Source organism: Chiloscyllium punctatum, chromosome 16, assembly GCF_047496795.1.
Source record: "Chiloscyllium punctatum isolate Juve2018m chromosome 16, sChiPun1.3, whole genome shotgun sequence".
NCBI lineage: Eukaryota > Metazoa > Chordata > Chondrichthyes > Orectolobiformes > Hemiscylliidae > Chiloscyllium > Chiloscyllium punctatum.
Genome location: NC_092754.1, coordinates 15,839,002 through 15,856,734, shown reverse-complemented (window position 1 = coordinate 15,856,734; position 17,733 = coordinate 15,839,002). Strand labels below are relative to the sequence as shown.

The following is a 17,733-nucleotide window of genomic DNA, read 5'->3' as shown; positions in this document are numbered from 1 at the left end:
AACTAATTATTTTTCGCCCTCATCAAATGAATACTTGGATTGACGCAGTGCCCTCACTACTATCTCAGCTGAGATCAAGATTTCAGATTGGGCTGAGAATCAAACCCAAGACCTCCCAAGCAGCATGGATTAACTACTTTCTACTTTCAATAATTAAATCACTGCAAATCAGAGCAGAGTTGGCAAAGAGGAAATCGGATAGAGGAGTTAAACATCTTGGAGTGACTTGGATCGAGTAGGTAGAGAAAAACTACTCCCAGTGGTGGAAGGTTCTAGAATCAGAGAATGCAGATTCACGATGGCTGGTAAATGAACCAAAGGCATCATGAGAAAAACATTTTCCTTTAAAATAAAGGAAGTGATTAGAGTCTAAAAAGGTGGTGAAGCAGATTAGGTCATGGCCTTCAAAAAGCAACTTACAATGTATTTGATGGAAAATTTATTGCAGGACTGCAGAGAGAGCGAGCTAGAACACACTAAATTGGGAGACCTTCTTGTGGTGCAAAAGTATCTTTGAATCTCCACAGTGTGGAAACCTGATCCTTGAAGCGGGAGGCCCCGGCTCAAGTCCCATATACCCCAGAGGTGTATAATAACATCTCTGAACAGGAAAATAGGTCAATTTTTTTTTAAAAAAGACTTAATTGGCTGAATTGACTGTGCTCCAACCATTCCAAGACATTATTAAACCTATCAGTAGCTGCACAGTTAAGTCCAATCTTCAGCAAACTGACTGTAAATCTAAGAGGGTTATCTCGACAAGAACTCTTTCTTCCCCAGTATTTTAAAGTAATGGATCTCTTCATCTCCCTCAATCCTAGCTTCCGCTGCCAAAACCTTATGTTTTATTTGAAAGTCAAGCTTATTATTCTTGATTGCAGCATTCTTTCATAATTTTAGTGTTTAAGCACACAATCTAATGCCTGGCTCTAATGAAGTACCACAGCTGCATTGAAAGTCCATCTGATTAAGACTCATTAAACTAAGAACTCTATTTGACTCCAGATAATATTCAACATGACGCTAAAATCCTACTGTGCCTGTTTAACAGCAAAGACTAATCCATCTGTCCTGGCAAAACATTTCTTTCAGGTGACATCACCAAAATAGAATTAATTGATATTTCATCTTATTACTATTAGTGGGATCTTACTATGCAAAATATCTGCACTCTTGATCCCATAAAACAGTCGCTCCACTTGGCTGATATCCTCAGGAGGTGTTTCAAAGATAAGCTAATATCTTTTTAGAAAGGTTCCTGGGTCGTTCAGCAGCAACTTTGAAAGAAAATTATAAAAGATCTGCTTATTTTTCCTGGAAACATTAATGGTGGAAATTGAAGTTTAGCTGATGAAGTTTTTTTTAAAGTTTTGATTCTCAATTGGCCACAAGAAGCACTTTTAGATGGTGATTTAGATGGATTCAGCTGACCTCTAAATTGTTCACGAAATTTATGTTGTGTGATGATCACTTTTCATGTTTTTCTCCTTCCCATTGACACCTCCACCTTTCTGAGAGATTGCTGTAGCTCTGCTATAATTTTGCATCAAGTTATTGAATAGAAGGCAATCCTGACCAAATTACTCATTACAATATACTTTGTGGTTCCAGGAGACGCTTCTGATGAACATGATTTTAAATATATAAAAGTAAGAAGAGCGAGATAATTAGTGCTTTGCAACAGATTTTAACACCCAGGTGTCCATTGTCCTCCCATCTCCTAATGATGATGTGGAGGAGCCGGTGCTGGACCACGGTGGACAAGGTCAGAAGTCAGACGACACCAGGTTATAGTCCAACAGGTTCATGTGAAACCATGAGCTTTCACCTGACGAAGGGGCAATGCTCCACCAGCTTGGGATTTCAAATAAATCTGTTGGACTATAACCTAGTGTCGTTTGACTTCTGACCTTCTCCAACTTGGCTGCCTAGGCCCTGGATCTAAGAAATATACATTAAGTATTGGTTAGATAGTTGGTGAGGCGACAATGCCAGTTGAATAACCATCTTTCCCACCCCTCATTCTTTCAAACATGGATATTAGTTTTGCAGAAGACAACGGCCAGCATTCTCCAGTTGTCATCATTTGAATATTCTGTGAAAGAAACCTTGCATTTACAGACCCATCAAGAAACATTTAAAGTAACTTCTTATATAATGAAAGCTAAAGATTAGATGCTGGAAATCTGAAACAAACCCAGAACATACTGGAGAAACTCAGCAGGTTTGGCAGTATCCCTGGAGAGTTGAAAACAGTTCCTATCTCAAGTCCATATTTAGACCTTTTTGAATCATATGACAATTCTTCAGAACAGATATAACAAACTATTTGGAGACGGGACATTGCTGTTGTATGAACAAACATAGCAACCGTTTTACACTTAGGTCTTATTTTCAGTAGGTCAGGGTGAGATGATCTTCGGAGGGTCGGTGCGGACTTGATAGGCCAAATGGTTGCTTCCACACTGCAGGGATTCTATGATATAAATTCCCTACTCCTGTCCAGTCTCCTTCATCCTCTAAAGCAATAGTGTCAGACTGAACCTGATGTGCAGATCTTAAACCATGGAATTCTCTTCTGAAATCCCTCTGTCTCCTCCCCTTCAATAATTAACGGAGCCAGACTTTTGGTCACAGCTGGCAATTATTTTAAACTGCAAAATGGCACTTTCTTCCTGTGCAAAGTAATCAGAATTCTTTTTGTGAGCATACCAAACTACATCCAGTACTATCACCTCACTTGCCATTATAAACACAATGGGCCAGTTAAGTGTGTCAGCGTGCTTAAATTACAAATGCAGAACATCATAACACAAGCAGAGCGCTGTACATCTCTGGCGAGCTGTCAAAAGTCAGGCACTGCACGTTCAAAATGAATCTAATAACTCCATCACGCTTGATCCATGTTCTTTTGTCAATTCACTCGCAGCAGTGAAAAAAGCAAGCTCCAGATACCATGGAGGAAGGGTTTGCATTACAGAGTTTTGAATTTCATGGTGCAGTCACAGTGAAGGATGATCCAGTCTCCAAATGACTTACCAGAACTTGAACTCTGGCAGCCTTCTTATAAACGGTCTAAATTCCTCATTTTGCTTTGTTGGTAAAGCAGGTCCATCATCTGGGAACGAGAGAGGAGTAACATTAATACTTACCAACAGTTACAACACAGTAGTCTCACACAAAGAAAGAACTTTAACACACATCGCACTTTCGCCACCTCAGAAGGTCACAAAATGCTCTACAGCCAATCAGGTACTTTTGAAGTGTAGTCACCATTTTACTATGGGGAACACGGTAGCTGAATTGTGCACAGCAAGATCCCACAAAGTGAAATTCAGACACTGACCTTGTCTCCTTGGCACCACTGGTTCTTGTAGGAGAAAGTGAGGACTGCAGATGCTGGAGATCACAGTTGAGAGTGTGCTGCTGGAAAAGCACAGAAGAGCAGAATTTTGACGTTTTGGGCAAAAGCCCTTCTTCGGGCATTATGCCTGAAGCGTCGATAATCCTGCTCCTTGGATGCTGCCTGACCTGCTGTGCTTTTCCAGCACCACACTCATGACCACCAATTGTTGTGTCAACTAAATCACACAGTAGCTTAGAAAATGTCACTGTATAAAGTTCAGTACATTACTTTTTGATTTTTAAAAAATGATATACAAGTAACTTTAAATTTGTTTCTGTGGCTGTGAAAACTATCAATGCAAACAGACTGTTAATCTTACCTGTATCTTTTAGACATGAGATCTGTGTCCAATTTCTAATTGCTAAGTAGGTAGAGTCACTCTTTGATTTTATTGGAATCTATCATAGATAATCTGACTGTGCACTTGCATCAATGTGAATTGATCAGAGACAGTCAGCATGGGTTTGTGATAGGGAGGTCATATCTGATTATCTGGTTGAATGTCTGACACTGCATGGAGTGCCTCTCACTGCCCAATGGCATGGACTGGCTGGAATCTGCAGTTGGAGGAAAAAGATTGGGTTTCGCACATGTGACCCAATAACCATAATAATGCAGAATCTTCAGGTGAATCCCACTGTCTTGTAAAATTAAATTTCTATTGTGCACCCAGAAGACTAAGTACGGATTATTAGTCAGAGCAACAGTGTCAGGTGAAAGCATAGACAAAGGAATAATGAATGTAAAAACATAATCAAACCTAAATTAATAATTGCATCTTCTCTACTACATGAGCTCTGGGCCCAAGGGGAGCCCCTGTTCACTGGCAGTGTAATTGCTGCATACTGACAGTATAAAATCAGTCAGTCAAGTAAAGCTCATTGATTAAATTCGACATTTCTTTCGCAGTTGTAATTATTACCCACGCACACACAGAGACCCATTCAGTGGTGCACACAAACAGCAGCAAGCCATTAAAAGAGTACTTCTGCTGACAACCTGCCATCTGTGACAGCCTCAGCATCAACATACAAGACTCTGCAGTTCTCAAATATACATTGCCCAGAGAATCATTGGATTTGCAATAAATGTAAATCTCCTGATAGAACCACCTAAACGTTTCAGTGATGGGCAGTCAACCTTGGGAAAATGCAAGCCAGAACCGCTGCAAGTCACACAGAAAACTTAACAATATTCACATCTCCATGAATCATTATGACAACACCAATTTCAATATCTAACTTTCGATGCTTAGCCTGACCACCCCTCATGGAGGAAGGATCAGATAAACATAGGGGCTTTCAACAAGGACTAAATTAAAAACACTTCACAGGACAAAACAAAAATAGGCACATCACATAACGCACAGACCTCACTAAAACATTTCAGACCTATACCATGGTCTCCATATTCCATAATGCAACATAACGAGGTAAACTTCCTTTACAGAGAATGCTTAGCATGTAGAATTTTCAGTCATGAACCACTACTGAAGGGGAGATTGGGAAGATTTTTTTTAAAAAAAAAAGTTGCTGAACTTGGCAGCCCATCCTCCAGTGCACTACAGTTACAGTGTGTGCTATCTACAAGATGCACTGCAGCAAAGCACCATGGCTTCTTCAAAAGCACGTCCCACAGCTGCAACCTGGGCCACCTCAAAGAACAAGTGCAGCAGATGCATAGGAACACCACAGTCTACAAGTTTCCCTTCAAGTCACACACCATCCTGACTTGCAACTATATTGCTACTCTCTCTGTGTCACTGGGTCAAAAACCTGGGAGTTCCTAATAATACTTACACCACGAGATTGGAGGAGTTCAAGAAGGTGTTTCACCAACATCTGGTTAAACATGGGTAATAAATGCTGATCTTTCCATATTCCACCAACCAATGAAATGGAAACAGAACACAGTAAAACAGAAATGTTAAAATCTATGGTGAATATAGGAGTTGGATTATATTTGGTGTCTCATATGGAGGAAAACATTGGCACCATCAGAATTAAGTAGTTTGTTTTGCTGCTGTAATATTCTGGAATGGCAAAGCCAAAAAAAAAAATTCATTCATTTATTAAAGCAAAATATTCAGCGCTGAAAATTGGAAACATAAAACAGCAAGTGACGTAAGGAAGATCAGCATTTGTTGCAAGGAAAGACTGTATGGATCCTCCAACAAAGCTAAAATATCAGGTTCAGGTACAGCTTGGACACTGCAACAATGCATTCAAAAGGTGTTAACAGACTCAGCATCAACTATTCAATCACATATTTCCAATATAGCAGAAATAAATCTTTCTAATTTCTAGATAGCTGGAAGTTTGATAAATCATTTTTCCAATTCACTAATCAGCTTAATTTTACATGCTACTTTTATTTGCAATATTCATTTCTCCATTCAGCTGAGATCAAGCCCCTCCTTCCCACTCAATCCTGTTTCCACAACAAGTACAAATGGAGTTTGATCATTATGTTTCTGATCATTCTCCTCTAAATTAGAAAATCCAATTTCACAAGATCTTGGCATTCTGCAAATTGCTGACATGTTAACTCCCAAAAAACCATTGAAGTCTCAATACCTGAATCCTCCATTAGTGAAGGGTCAACTTTTGGGGAGAGGAAAGCAATGAAGAGGTTGAGGTGGTAAATCCCCAAGGCGTACGTCACAATGTACCATCCCTGAACAATTAAAAAAAGTCACAAATTAGCATCAAAACAGACAGTATTCTAATGGACGCCTATCTTTAAAATGTCACAGATAGCTACAGAACATATTCAAAAGGAAAATGGAATATGGAAATTAAAGTACCAGATGTGGAGTACCAGTTTTGATTCCATGCATCACACCCGAGGAAGAATAAATTAGTCTTGGAGGGTGTGCGGCATGGATTTACTAAAATGATGTCTGAAATAAATCTTCAGAATTCTTGCTCCTAAAGAGCCACAAGTTTCTGCTGTAGGTGGACGATATGTGCATTCAACCATGATGTTCAGTATAGTCAAAACATCTACTGTCTGAATTTGTACAGGATGTGGGAAGACTCCTACAAAGTGCAAATAATATGCATTGATGCACCTCAATAGGGTAAGCCTATTCAGGAGATCAAATGAGAAGTGGAAAAGTGAAGACAAATGGAATGTTTGCTAGAAATTGGATGATATTAGATCTAAAACTAGTCTACCATAATAATACTTGCCACATTCTCCAATTAGTAAGGATTTGTTCAGTACCATGCTCAAAACACAATGGTAATTGGTTTGCTTCACTGGCTTTTCCTCTATTTGTTACCTCAATGTTGCACTCAGTTCAGGGCCAATAGGTAAGAAATGGGCATTTTTACTTTATGGCACAGGAAATCATTCCATTAGTCTGATCTGGATTTGATGCAAAATCAAGAGTCACAAAATCAGAGGGCATAGTGCTACTGCTTTGTCCGTTATTCTGTGCCCCCTCCTCAAAATCTCAACAAAAAGAAAAACGTTGTTTGCAGAAGTTTGCTCCTCAGCTTTCTAAAGATCAAGGCAAGAAACTGTGTCACATGAAATGGAATTTGTTGCAGCCACCCAGTAACAGCACAGGCATATACTCACCTGCAGGATATAAACTCTAATCATGTAGACTGCACCAAAGACAAATGTTACAATCCATCGCATAATGCCATAGGGTGTGGACTTGTCTAAGAAGGACTGGTAGATCTACAAAAGAACATTTTTAAAGATTTCAGTATTTACTTCTTTGTTGATCTTTTCTTTAAACAGATTAATATACTACCTCATCAGAGGAACAATCTTCAAACTAGGAAGCTGTTGTGTTAACTTATCTTGACCTAGGACAGCTGCTGAGTTGCTACAACAATCTCAGGAAAACTGAGCTAATGGGAAAAAAAAGGGGGGGAATGTTACACAAGGATTCCTTCTGAAATAAAAACAGAAATTGCAGGCAAAGATCAGCGGGTCTGGATGCATGTGTGGAAAGAAAACAGAGCTAACGTCTCAAGTCTGGTGACGCTTCATCAGAACTGTTCTGAAGAGAAGTCACTGAACTCGAAATATTGACTCTGATTTCTTCCCACACATCCTACCAGACCTGCTGACTTTTGCCAGCAATTTCTCTTTTTGTTTCAGATCTCTAGCATCTGCAGTTGTTCTATGTTTTGTCTTAGATTCCTTCTGAAAGTTATTTGTATGGATATCAGGTAAGAACCGGGAGATCAGTGTTCCCTCACTTTCCTTTTATAATCTAATAGTTTGCCAACATAACAACTATGTGGGCAGCATGACAGGAATTTAACGGTGGAAATATACCCTAGATGAATCGGTGCCCTCTTTACAGAAAGTTTAAGAAAAATGCTTTCTCTGAACCATCAACCACAAATATTTCACGTCAGTATTTACTGTGGAGAAAGATATGGAAGCTAGGGAACTCACAGCGATAAATATTGATGTCTTGAAAACAGTCCGCATTAGAGAAGAGATGCTGGAGGTCTTAAAAAGGAAAAAGGTAGATAAAACTCCAGGTCCTGATAAAGTGTATCCCAGGACATTGTGGGAAGCCACGGAAGAAATTCCAAGGCCCCTAGCAGAGATTATTGCAACATCTACAGCCACAGGTAAGGTGCTAGAAAACTGGATAGTGGCTAATGTTGTGCCTTTATTTAAGAAGGGCTCTAAGAGAAGCTTTGAAACTACAGACCAATGATTCTAATGTCAGCGGTGGATAAGTTATTAGAGGGGATTCTGAGAGACAGAATTTACATGCAATTTGAAAAAGCAAGGACTGATTACGGATAGTCAGCTTGGCTTTGTGTGTGGGAAATTATGTGTCTCAAACTTGATTGAATTTTATGAGCATGTGACCAAGAAAATGGATGAGGGCAGAGTGCGTTAGACATTGTCTACATGGACTTGAGCAAGGCCTTTGACAAGGTTCCATATGATAGACTGGTTAATTAAATTATATCACATGGGTTCCAGGGAGAGCTTGCCAAACTGATACAAAATTGGCTTGACAGTAGGCGACAGAGCGTGGTGGTGATGGAGGATTGTTCTTCAGATTAGAGGTCTCTGACAGGCGGTGTTCCACAGAGACTGGTGGTAGATCCACTGTTGTTTTTCATTTATATGAATGATTTGGATGAGAATATAGCAAGCATGGTTATTAAGTTTGCAGATAACACCAAAACTGGTGGTATAGCAGACAGTGAAGAAGGTTATCTAAGAGTACAATGGGATCTTAAATAACTGGGTCAATGGGCCGAGGAATGGCAGATGGAGTTTAATTTAGATAAATGTGAGGCATTTTGGTAAGATGAACAAGGGCAGAACTTACACAGTTAGTGGCAGGGCCCTGAGAAATGTTGTTGAACAGAGGGGCCTAGAGGTTCAGGTACATAGTTCCTTAAAAGTTGCGTCACAGGTAGATAGGGTGGTGAAGAAGGCATTTGGTATACTTGCTCAGGTCACTGAGCATAGGAGCTGGGAGATCGTGGTGTGTTTGTACAAAATGTTGGTGAGGCCACTTTTGGAATACTGTGTGCAGTTCTGGTCACCATGTTATAGGAGGGATATTATTAAATTGGAATGGGTGCAGAAAAGATTTACCAGGATATTGCCCGGACTAGAGGGTTTGAGATATAAGTAGAGGCTGGATAGGCTGGGATTTTGTTCATTGGAGCTTAGAAGTTTGAGGGGTGATCTTAGAGATTTATAAAATCATGAGGGACATAGATAAAGTGAAGAGGAAAGGTCTTTCCCAATGGTAAGGGAGTTTGAAACAAGAGGGCATAATTTTAAAGTGAGAGAAGGAAATTTAAAAGGGACCTGAGGGGCAACCTTTTCACACAGGGTAGTTCGTAAATGAAATGGACTGCCAGAGAAAGTAGTAAATGCAGGTACAGTTACAAGATTTAAATCATTTGGACAGGTACTTGAATAGGAAAGGTTTAGAGGGGCATGGGACAAAAGCAGGCAAATGAGACTAGTTTAGTTTGGGAAACCTGGTTGGCATGGATGGGTTGGTCTGAAGAGTCTGTTTCTGTGCTGTATGACTCTACGCCTCAAAGTGCACATGTTTTGTGCCAAAAATTTCTCAATGATATTCTCAAAATGGATAGAAGTGGAGTTCACTCCTATTCAAGGAGTTTTAAGAGGGAGGAAAGAAGGATGGTGTCTTACCTGTCCAATCTGCGTAAAAAACCTGCCGATTGCTGATGGTTTCCCGTGAATGGCATCTCCACTGCTGTCCCCTTCTGACATAATGTTTCTAATAGAATAACAAAATATTTTGAGGGTTGGGGCACTTCTGTTTTCATTAACAGTTTAGATCATATTACCAACCCTCCCCACCCCCCCCCCCCCGAATCAGTGCATTTCCACCAGCTCCCGGTCACTTCATTTACTGTCCCTCTCCCCAACTCTGGTTAGCTCTAATACCTACCCACCAGTTGTACAAGTCCCAAAAATAGAGAACTCCTTCCCTAATTCCCTTCATTATGTTACATCTTGTTCCCTTCAAACACTTCTTTAAAACTCTCTCACCACATTTTCAGTTTTTACTCCTTGCTCCCTCTTCTTGTTGAAGTTTGACAGACTAAACCTTCTTGATATGTTACACAAGTGCTTAATAAATGCAAGATACTGTTGTTTCATCACTCTCAATGCTAAATACTATCAATTCCAAGGAGAAAGTGAGGACTGCAGATGCTGGAGATCAGAGCCGAAAATGTGTTGCTGGAAAAGCGCAGGTCAGGCAGCATCCAAGGAGCAGGAGAATCGACGTTTCGTGCATGAGCCCGAAGAAGGGGCTTCCTGAAGAAGGGCTCATGCCCGAAACGTCGATTCTCCTGCTCCTTGGATGCTGCCTGACTATCAATTCCAACCCCATTCCAATACCTCTTTTTCCTCACATAATTGGAAGAGTTGTTGAACTGGACTAACAGTACAGAGTATATAAATTCATATCCCCAACCCGACAAACTACAAAACAAACAATAATGAAATCTGTGGGCCAGTATGAGAAGAAATGCTCAAAGTCTGTTGGACTGTGCCGCAAATCAACTGGTTCATCAGTGCAACTCATGAAAGAGAAGGAAACCCATTATCCATCCAATTTGTACACCATCCTTCTCAGACATTGACACAATACCCTCAAGGAAACTAGGAATGATTAATAAATACAGCTTTGCAACGATTGCCCAGCCCAAAATCAATTAAAAATATTCTGTGTTGGATTTTCACAATATCAACTGCAGTGCTGATTTTATATACAAAAGCAACTAACATACCTAATTTAATTGGAGTTTTATAACTTAGACAATAAAATCACTTCCTTCATTGCTGATATCCTAAACTCAGACTTTAAAACAGGGTTATTGAGAACGCAAAAATGTTATGTTAAACATCTACAGCCTGTCTGTACACTCATCCAGCCAGAGTTCCAGATCAAGGGCTGTACAGAAACTGCAAACAACGAGATATTCTTGTCTGACAAGATGGCTCAATGTTACAGTGCCTTGTACCTTGGCTGAGAGCTCAGGGAGCAACAACACACCCTTTCTTTTACCAAGTGCACAATGATGCTCAGCTAATGAATGGTCAGATGTCATAAGGGAGCCTTTCTCTGACGAAATACAAGTGAAGGAGTTCACCTCAAGCAACAGGATAGCACTAACCAATTTCTGAGGAAGAGTCACTCAACCAGAAATGTTAACTCTGATTTCTCTCCATAGATGCTGCCAGACCTGTTGAACTTTTCTTGCAATTTCTGTTTTAATTTCTGGTTTACAGTATCCACAGTCCTTTCTGTTTTTATTGAGCAAGTAAAGGTTTCATAGGAAAATGGAAGAAGTTGGGGCAGTTCAGATTTCTATCATGAGCATTTCCACTCTGCTCACAAGTCTGATGAGAAGTCAATTATTTTTCAGGAAAATGGTCCACTCAATATCCAAATTCTACAATGGTCAGAACTACTTAACTTTAATACGTAGGAATCCATTGTTGCCAGTGTTTTGGGATGACATCCCATGATTACACTCAGTCACGTGAAAAGATCAACAGTAGTTGGTGATGGAACAACAAAATTTCTTTTTGTTTTACTGATCCAATTTTAACTGGAATCAAAGCCACCAAAACAGCCAGCCTTTTTAGCCTCTGAATCAGATTGCCAATTTGTGTTGAATTAGCAGTAATCTGGTACCACAGTAAGTGGATCTGAAAGATCAAAAAACGTTATAGTTTCTTCTGCAAATGGGCTGCAAAGGGACTTGAAACCAGGATAATATTTACTCCAACGGAGATTATGTGAAGCCCAGTGTCACAGGTACAGAAACCAATTGGGAAGTGGACAGAATCAGATCACAACCAGACACACAACGTAAAACAAGCAGTCAATAGTCAAAGAATCAGAAGGCCTCAGTCCAATGGTAACACACTCCTATTATTTAAAATCAACCATATCATTGCCTGTTCTAAACTTGGTCTTTGTCAACGAATTTCCACCTCTCCCAGCCTTCTGCTCTTCCTGGGAGTCAGCACTGACAGTGGATGCACTCTGGAATGTAATTAGATGGTTGCGGGCTGAAGAATGATCTAAAGAGACACTTCAACAGAACATTAAGGAAGTGCTGCATTATCAGGGGTGCCATCTTTGAGGTAAGACATTAAACAGAGACCGGTTGCTGTTCTTAACCAACAATTCCTAAAACAGATTAACTGTTGCAACAAATCATTTGTCGTAGCTTTTGTGAAAATTGGCTACCACATTTCAGAAATGTTTCACTGCCTGTGAAGTGCTTTGGGATACTCTCTGATGCCGAAAGAGGGTCTACAAATGAAACGTTCTTACTCTCTCAAATGCTGAGAGAAGAATGAAGGCAATATGAAGAGTGAGAAATGAGAATGCTCCTGGGGATGCAGTAACTGAAATCAATAAGAATCTGATAATGCTCATGTGAGGAAGTACAAAAAATTAATATATCAAAAGGAAGAAAGGATGTGTGGAACATGACTGCGCAAATCACAAAAGGACAAAAGTGAAACAGCTAATCCAATTACTGTTAGGTACTTAGAGGGAAAAAACACACAATGCCTATCATTAGAGGAAATGTTCTAGGGAAAATAATGGGCCTAAAAGCCAGTAAGTACCCTGGATATGGTGGGATGCATCCTTGAATATTAATAGAATTGTCTCAAGAGCACAGATGCACTGGCTGTAACTTTCCAAGAATCCTTCAATTTTAGACAAGTCCTGGAGGATTGGGAAATTGCCAATATAACTTTATTTAGAAAGGGAAGGAGTCAAAAATAGACAGGTGAATATAGGCCAGTTAGCTTAATGTCTGTTGTTGGTAAAATGTTAGAGTCTATTATAAATGATGTGATAACAGAGCATTTAGAATTACATAGTATGATCAAGCACAGTAGCATGGCTTCATGAAGGGAAAGTCATGTCTGACAAACTTGCTAGAAACCTTTGAGGATGTAACAAGCATTTAGATAAAGGGGAAATAGTGGATGTAACACTTTTGGATTTTCAGAAGGAATTTGATAGGGTCTAACCTTATTAAGTAGCCTAAGTGAATGAGGTAGTAAACTAGCATGGATAGAGAATAACTAACTAACTAAAAAACAGAAAAAGGTTCTTGTAGCAATAGTACTGTCCCTACCTCTGATCAAGGAGGCCTGTGTTCAGATCCTAGCTGCTCCAGAAGTGTGTCATAACATCTCTGAACCCATTGATTAGCAATATATAGAAGATAGAGTTGTGAGAAGGAGGGCATTTTCAGGACTGTCATCTCTAACTAGTGGAGTGCCCCAGAGATCAGTGCTGGGGCCACAATTATTTATAATATATTACTAACTTTGATGATGAAAGTGAATATGCTGTAGCTGAGTTTGCGGTTGACACCAAAAATAAGTGGAAAGGCAGGTGGTGAGGATGGCAAACTGTACAGAGGGATATGGATATGTTAAGCAAATTGGCAAAAACCTAGTAGATGGAATGTAATGTGGGAAAATGTAAGGTTATGCATTTTGGTAGGCAGAATAGAGGAGCTGAATATTAATTAAATTCAGAAATATTACAGAAAGCTACAGCACAGGAGTCCTCATGCATTAATTTCAAAAAGATAGCACACAAATTCAGCAGGTAATAGGGAAGGCAATAGAATGTTGGCATTTATTTAATAGGAAATGAGTATAAAAACAAGCAAGATTTGCTGAAACTATGCAAGGCACTAGTCAGACCTCAGCTGGAATACTTAGAGCAGTTCTGGGTCCCTTATCTGAGGTAAGATATAGTGGCATTGGAAACAGTCCCGAGAAGGTTCACTAGACTGATCCCAGTATGTAGGGACTGTCTTATGAGGTGAGGTTGAGCAAATTAGGCTTGTACTCATTGATGCAGCAAAATCTATGTTTCAGGCAAAAGCCCTTCATCAGGAATACCTGAAGGGCTTTTGCCTGAAACATCGATTTTCCTGCTACTCGGATGCTGCCTGAACTGCTGTGCTTTTCCAGCACCACTCTAATCCAGATCTGGTTTCCAGCATCTGCAGTCATTGTTTTTACTTTGTACTCATTGGTGTTTAGAAAAATGAGAGGTGACCTAATTGAAACATACAAGATTCTAAGGGATTTGACTGGTTAGATGCAAAGTGGTTGCTTCCCATTGTGGGAGAGTCTAGATCACAGGGCATCATCTCTGAATAATTTAAATCAGAGATGGGGTGGAATTTCCTCTCAGAGAACAATGAATTTGTGGAATTCTTTATCACAGAGGGCTGTAGAGGCTGGGTTGTTCAGTATATTCAAAGCTGAGATAGACAGATTTTTAATCAGTAAGGGAATTGAGGGTTGTGGAGAAAGACTGGAAAGACTGGATCATCAGATCAGCCATGATGTCACTGAGTGTCACAGCAGTCTCAATGGGCTGAATAATAGCTTATTCCTGCTCCCATGTTGATGGTCTAGGTGTAAACACGTGAATCAGGAGAAGGCCTCTTGGCTGTTTTTTAAAATAGTGATTCAATTAAGATCAAGGCTGGTCTTATTTTGACCTCAAATATGCTTGGCTGCCTCCCCCAATTCCCTTTTGAGTCTCTTGTTAGTCAAGAATCTATTTATTCCATCATACAAATATTCAAGACCCCGCCTCCACCATCTTCTGGAAGAGTTCCACAGACACATAACCCTCAGAGCAAATCTCATCTCTGTCTTAAATAGGAGATCTTTCATTTTTAAAATGTTCTACATATGTATTTTTGAACTTAGATCAGAAATAAATTGCTCTGAATCCAGGACAACTTTCAACTGCTTTGCAAATGAGACAGGAAGGAGCCAGTTTAGGATGGAGCAAGAAAGTGATATTTACTGCTGAACTTTTCCTGTTTCCCAAATAACAAAATGGTTATTGTGATGGTGACACTCTTTTTGGAGGGGTCAGGAGAGGGAAGGATACCAAGGGATGAAAAAGGGCAGACAGATCACAACAATGTCACTTCCTGACATGTAGTTTAAAGGTAATGCTGTTTATTATTTAAAATCAGAAATTCGTGGCTATAAGTAACAATTGGGTGTGAAACTGGGGAGGGCATACAATTTCTAAATTTGAAATGGATTAAATGATACATAGAAAATACTTAAGAGAAACTAAATGACAACATTTTCAATTCTTGATAAACCAGCTTTTGGCAAAGCTTGGTGAAATTCAACAAAACTGTTAATGAACTCACTGCAATTTGGCAGATGGAACACTTGCACTGAAAACTTGTCAGCCACATTACTCAGTACGCAGCCTTAACTGTGATAAGCAGCTCCACATGAGACAACTAACAAAGTCTGATAGCGCCTACACTTCAAAAAAAAGCACAAGCACTCTCCAATATACAGCAATGGTTCTGCATATGAAGGTCACACAAATACTGCTAAACAATTCCCAACTGATTTTCCAAAATGATACTGGGGCTAACAAGGTTAAATTGAGGGCAAGTTTCATAGCCTCTACAGTCCAGAGGATTAAGGGTGATTTAGTTGAGGTGCTTATGATGATTAAAAGATTTAGTGGGCTGGAATGAAATTCCTTCTTCTGAAGGATTTAGACAATTCAAATGAGTTGAGGGTCCTTGTGGTGCAGCGGTAGTGCCCCTACCTCTGAAACCAGAGATCTGTGTTCAATTCCCACCTGCTCCAGAGGTGTGTCCTAATCAACCTGTTCAATGATGTTAGGAAATATCTTCAAAATGAGTTTACCTTCACCAGAAGTGGATTTTTAACTGGAAGAAAAAAAAAATTACATTGTTCCAGGCAACTGCTAACAGTAAAATTCTGAGGTCAGACTGACTGAATTCATCCACTTTTCTCAGAATACTGCAAAAGATAGAACAGAGATGCCATTGCTGAAGAATCATAAACAAAATTACATTGTTGAACTTTCAAAAGGGGTGGTGCTTGTATATGCAGGACACAAAAGTATGACCCTTATCTTCGCTTCAAGTTGAGGTCAAAGGTATCTCGACTTTAAACAACTTCACTCAAGCAATTCAAACATTCAACAAACTTACTGGAGAGAAGTGTAAAATACAAAATTAAAAGAAAATATTGCTTATTCTACTGCTATGGTTGTCTTCTGTGGTCATTGCCTTACAAACATAAATTATTATTCTACACACTTCCCCAAACATACTTGATGTATCACTGTTGTTTACTTCACATCCTTACAGAACCTGATAAAAAGCTGATTAAGTGCAGGATGGAATGAAACCACTGAACATATAAACAGTTGCCCACCACTTTAGCGCACAGAAACCTTTGTACCCCCCTCATACTGCTGTTTTAGAATGTAGTGTGCTTGAACAGAATCACACCACTCTTACATCCAACAATTGGCAGTTTCTTTAAATTTCTCAAATTTTCATGTTTCTTTTCTCTTATTCACTGCTTTTGGGTTGTGGTTCCACAGGCATCAGCCACCTCCAATAAACAAGTCTCAGCCAACCATTTATGAGCAAACCTTCGATCAGCTAGTCAGTGCAGGTGGATCTGACTCCTAGTACACAAGCACACTTCACAGCTGGGCCACCACCTTGTGATCAAGAACAATATCTAGGCTCATTTTCCCTCTTTAACCTCAGTGGACGTGAAGACCAATTTTAGCACTGCTGAGATCAGCTGTCACACAATAGACTGGGAAATGAATCAGAGATTTTACCACTGTTTTCTTCATAAAATACAAAATATTACTTGATATGGTGACATTTGGTCAGATTTGGAGGCCACGATCCAAATGTTTATCAGATATTGTTACGATGCAGACCAGAATCTAGATCCCCACAATAGGTTGGTCTGTTACTGTAGAGGTCACAATTTGATTTCCTCCCATCAAAATAATGTGTTATCGTGAAGGCAAGGTCTATAATCTCTACTATCAGAATAGTGTTGTTAAGCAGCTACAGCAAGAACATAGAGTTTAAAAACAAGGAAGTAATGTTAAATTTAAATCAATGGTTTAGCAATAACTGCAGTAGCATGTGTAGCACTAGGTGTAGAAAGGGGATTGGAAGCATGGAAAGGGAAAAGTTTCACTAAAGTAACAAGATTCAGTCACCATTATGGAGAAAACAGAGGCCAAAAATTAATCCTACTGGAACTAGTGAAGGTGGCAGAGTAGGATGTAATCAAGGTTTTCAATCATGAGAAAGATTTCAAGCAGCAATAGATTTTAGCAAACTGTTTAAACATTAAAACAAGGGGGACGGGGAGATCCAAGATGGCGGCGACTCAGCAAGTCTAAGTCTATAGTGCTCCTCTCAAGGCCTAGGCAAAGTGGGCCACCCTCCCCCACCACACTCACCAAATCAACTAAAAATAGTTTTTATTTAATGTAATTACTGGTTTAGTACTAAATTTATACAGTTCAGTCTCCTGTAAAAATGACTAGGGGGAAATGGGCCTGCAGTTTTCAGCAGGCAGGAGCCCCTCCCCCACCCTCCCCAGCTGCAGCAGAGGCGTCCGCAGCCGCCCCAGGGGACTTACCTACAGTGGTGAGCCTAGTGGAAATAATCTCCAAACTCGACGCGAAGATTGATGCTTTTATAGAAGAGTCCCGAAGTCGGTGGAATTCACTCTCAGCTGCGCTACAAAAGTATGGCCGAGACATCGAAGAAATTGAATGCCGAGTCGGAGGGGCGGAGCTAAAGGCCGCGACTTCTGAGGCCATTGCAGAATCAGCCGTGGATTGGGTCCGGACTCTCGAGCAGCAAATCCGGACCTTAGAGAATCACATTGACGACCTTGATTCTCGAATTCATCGGAAAAATATTCGTTTGCTGGGCCTT

At 39.9% G+C, this 17,733-nt stretch overlaps 1 protein-coding gene across 1 annotated transcript in view; it reads right to left on the bottom strand.

Annotated features, from left to right (window-relative positions):
- Positions 1–17,733, bottom strand: part of rer1 (retention in endoplasmic reticulum sorting receptor 1) — a 32,647-nt gene that overhangs the window by 6,552 nt on the left and 8,362 nt on the right. The window contains exons 2-5 of the mRNA XM_072586293.1: positions 9,578–9,665; positions 6,995–7,099; positions 5,983–6,082; positions 3,040–3,118 (exon numbers count right to left, since the gene is read on the bottom strand). Coding sequence (XP_072442394.1) covers positions 3,040–3,118; positions 5,983–6,082; positions 6,995–7,099; positions 9,578–9,658 — 365 coding nt within the window. The 5' untranslated portion in view covers positions 9,659–9,665. The remainder of the gene's footprint in view (positions 1–3,039; positions 3,119–5,982; positions 6,083–6,994; positions 7,100–9,577; positions 9,666–17,733) is intronic.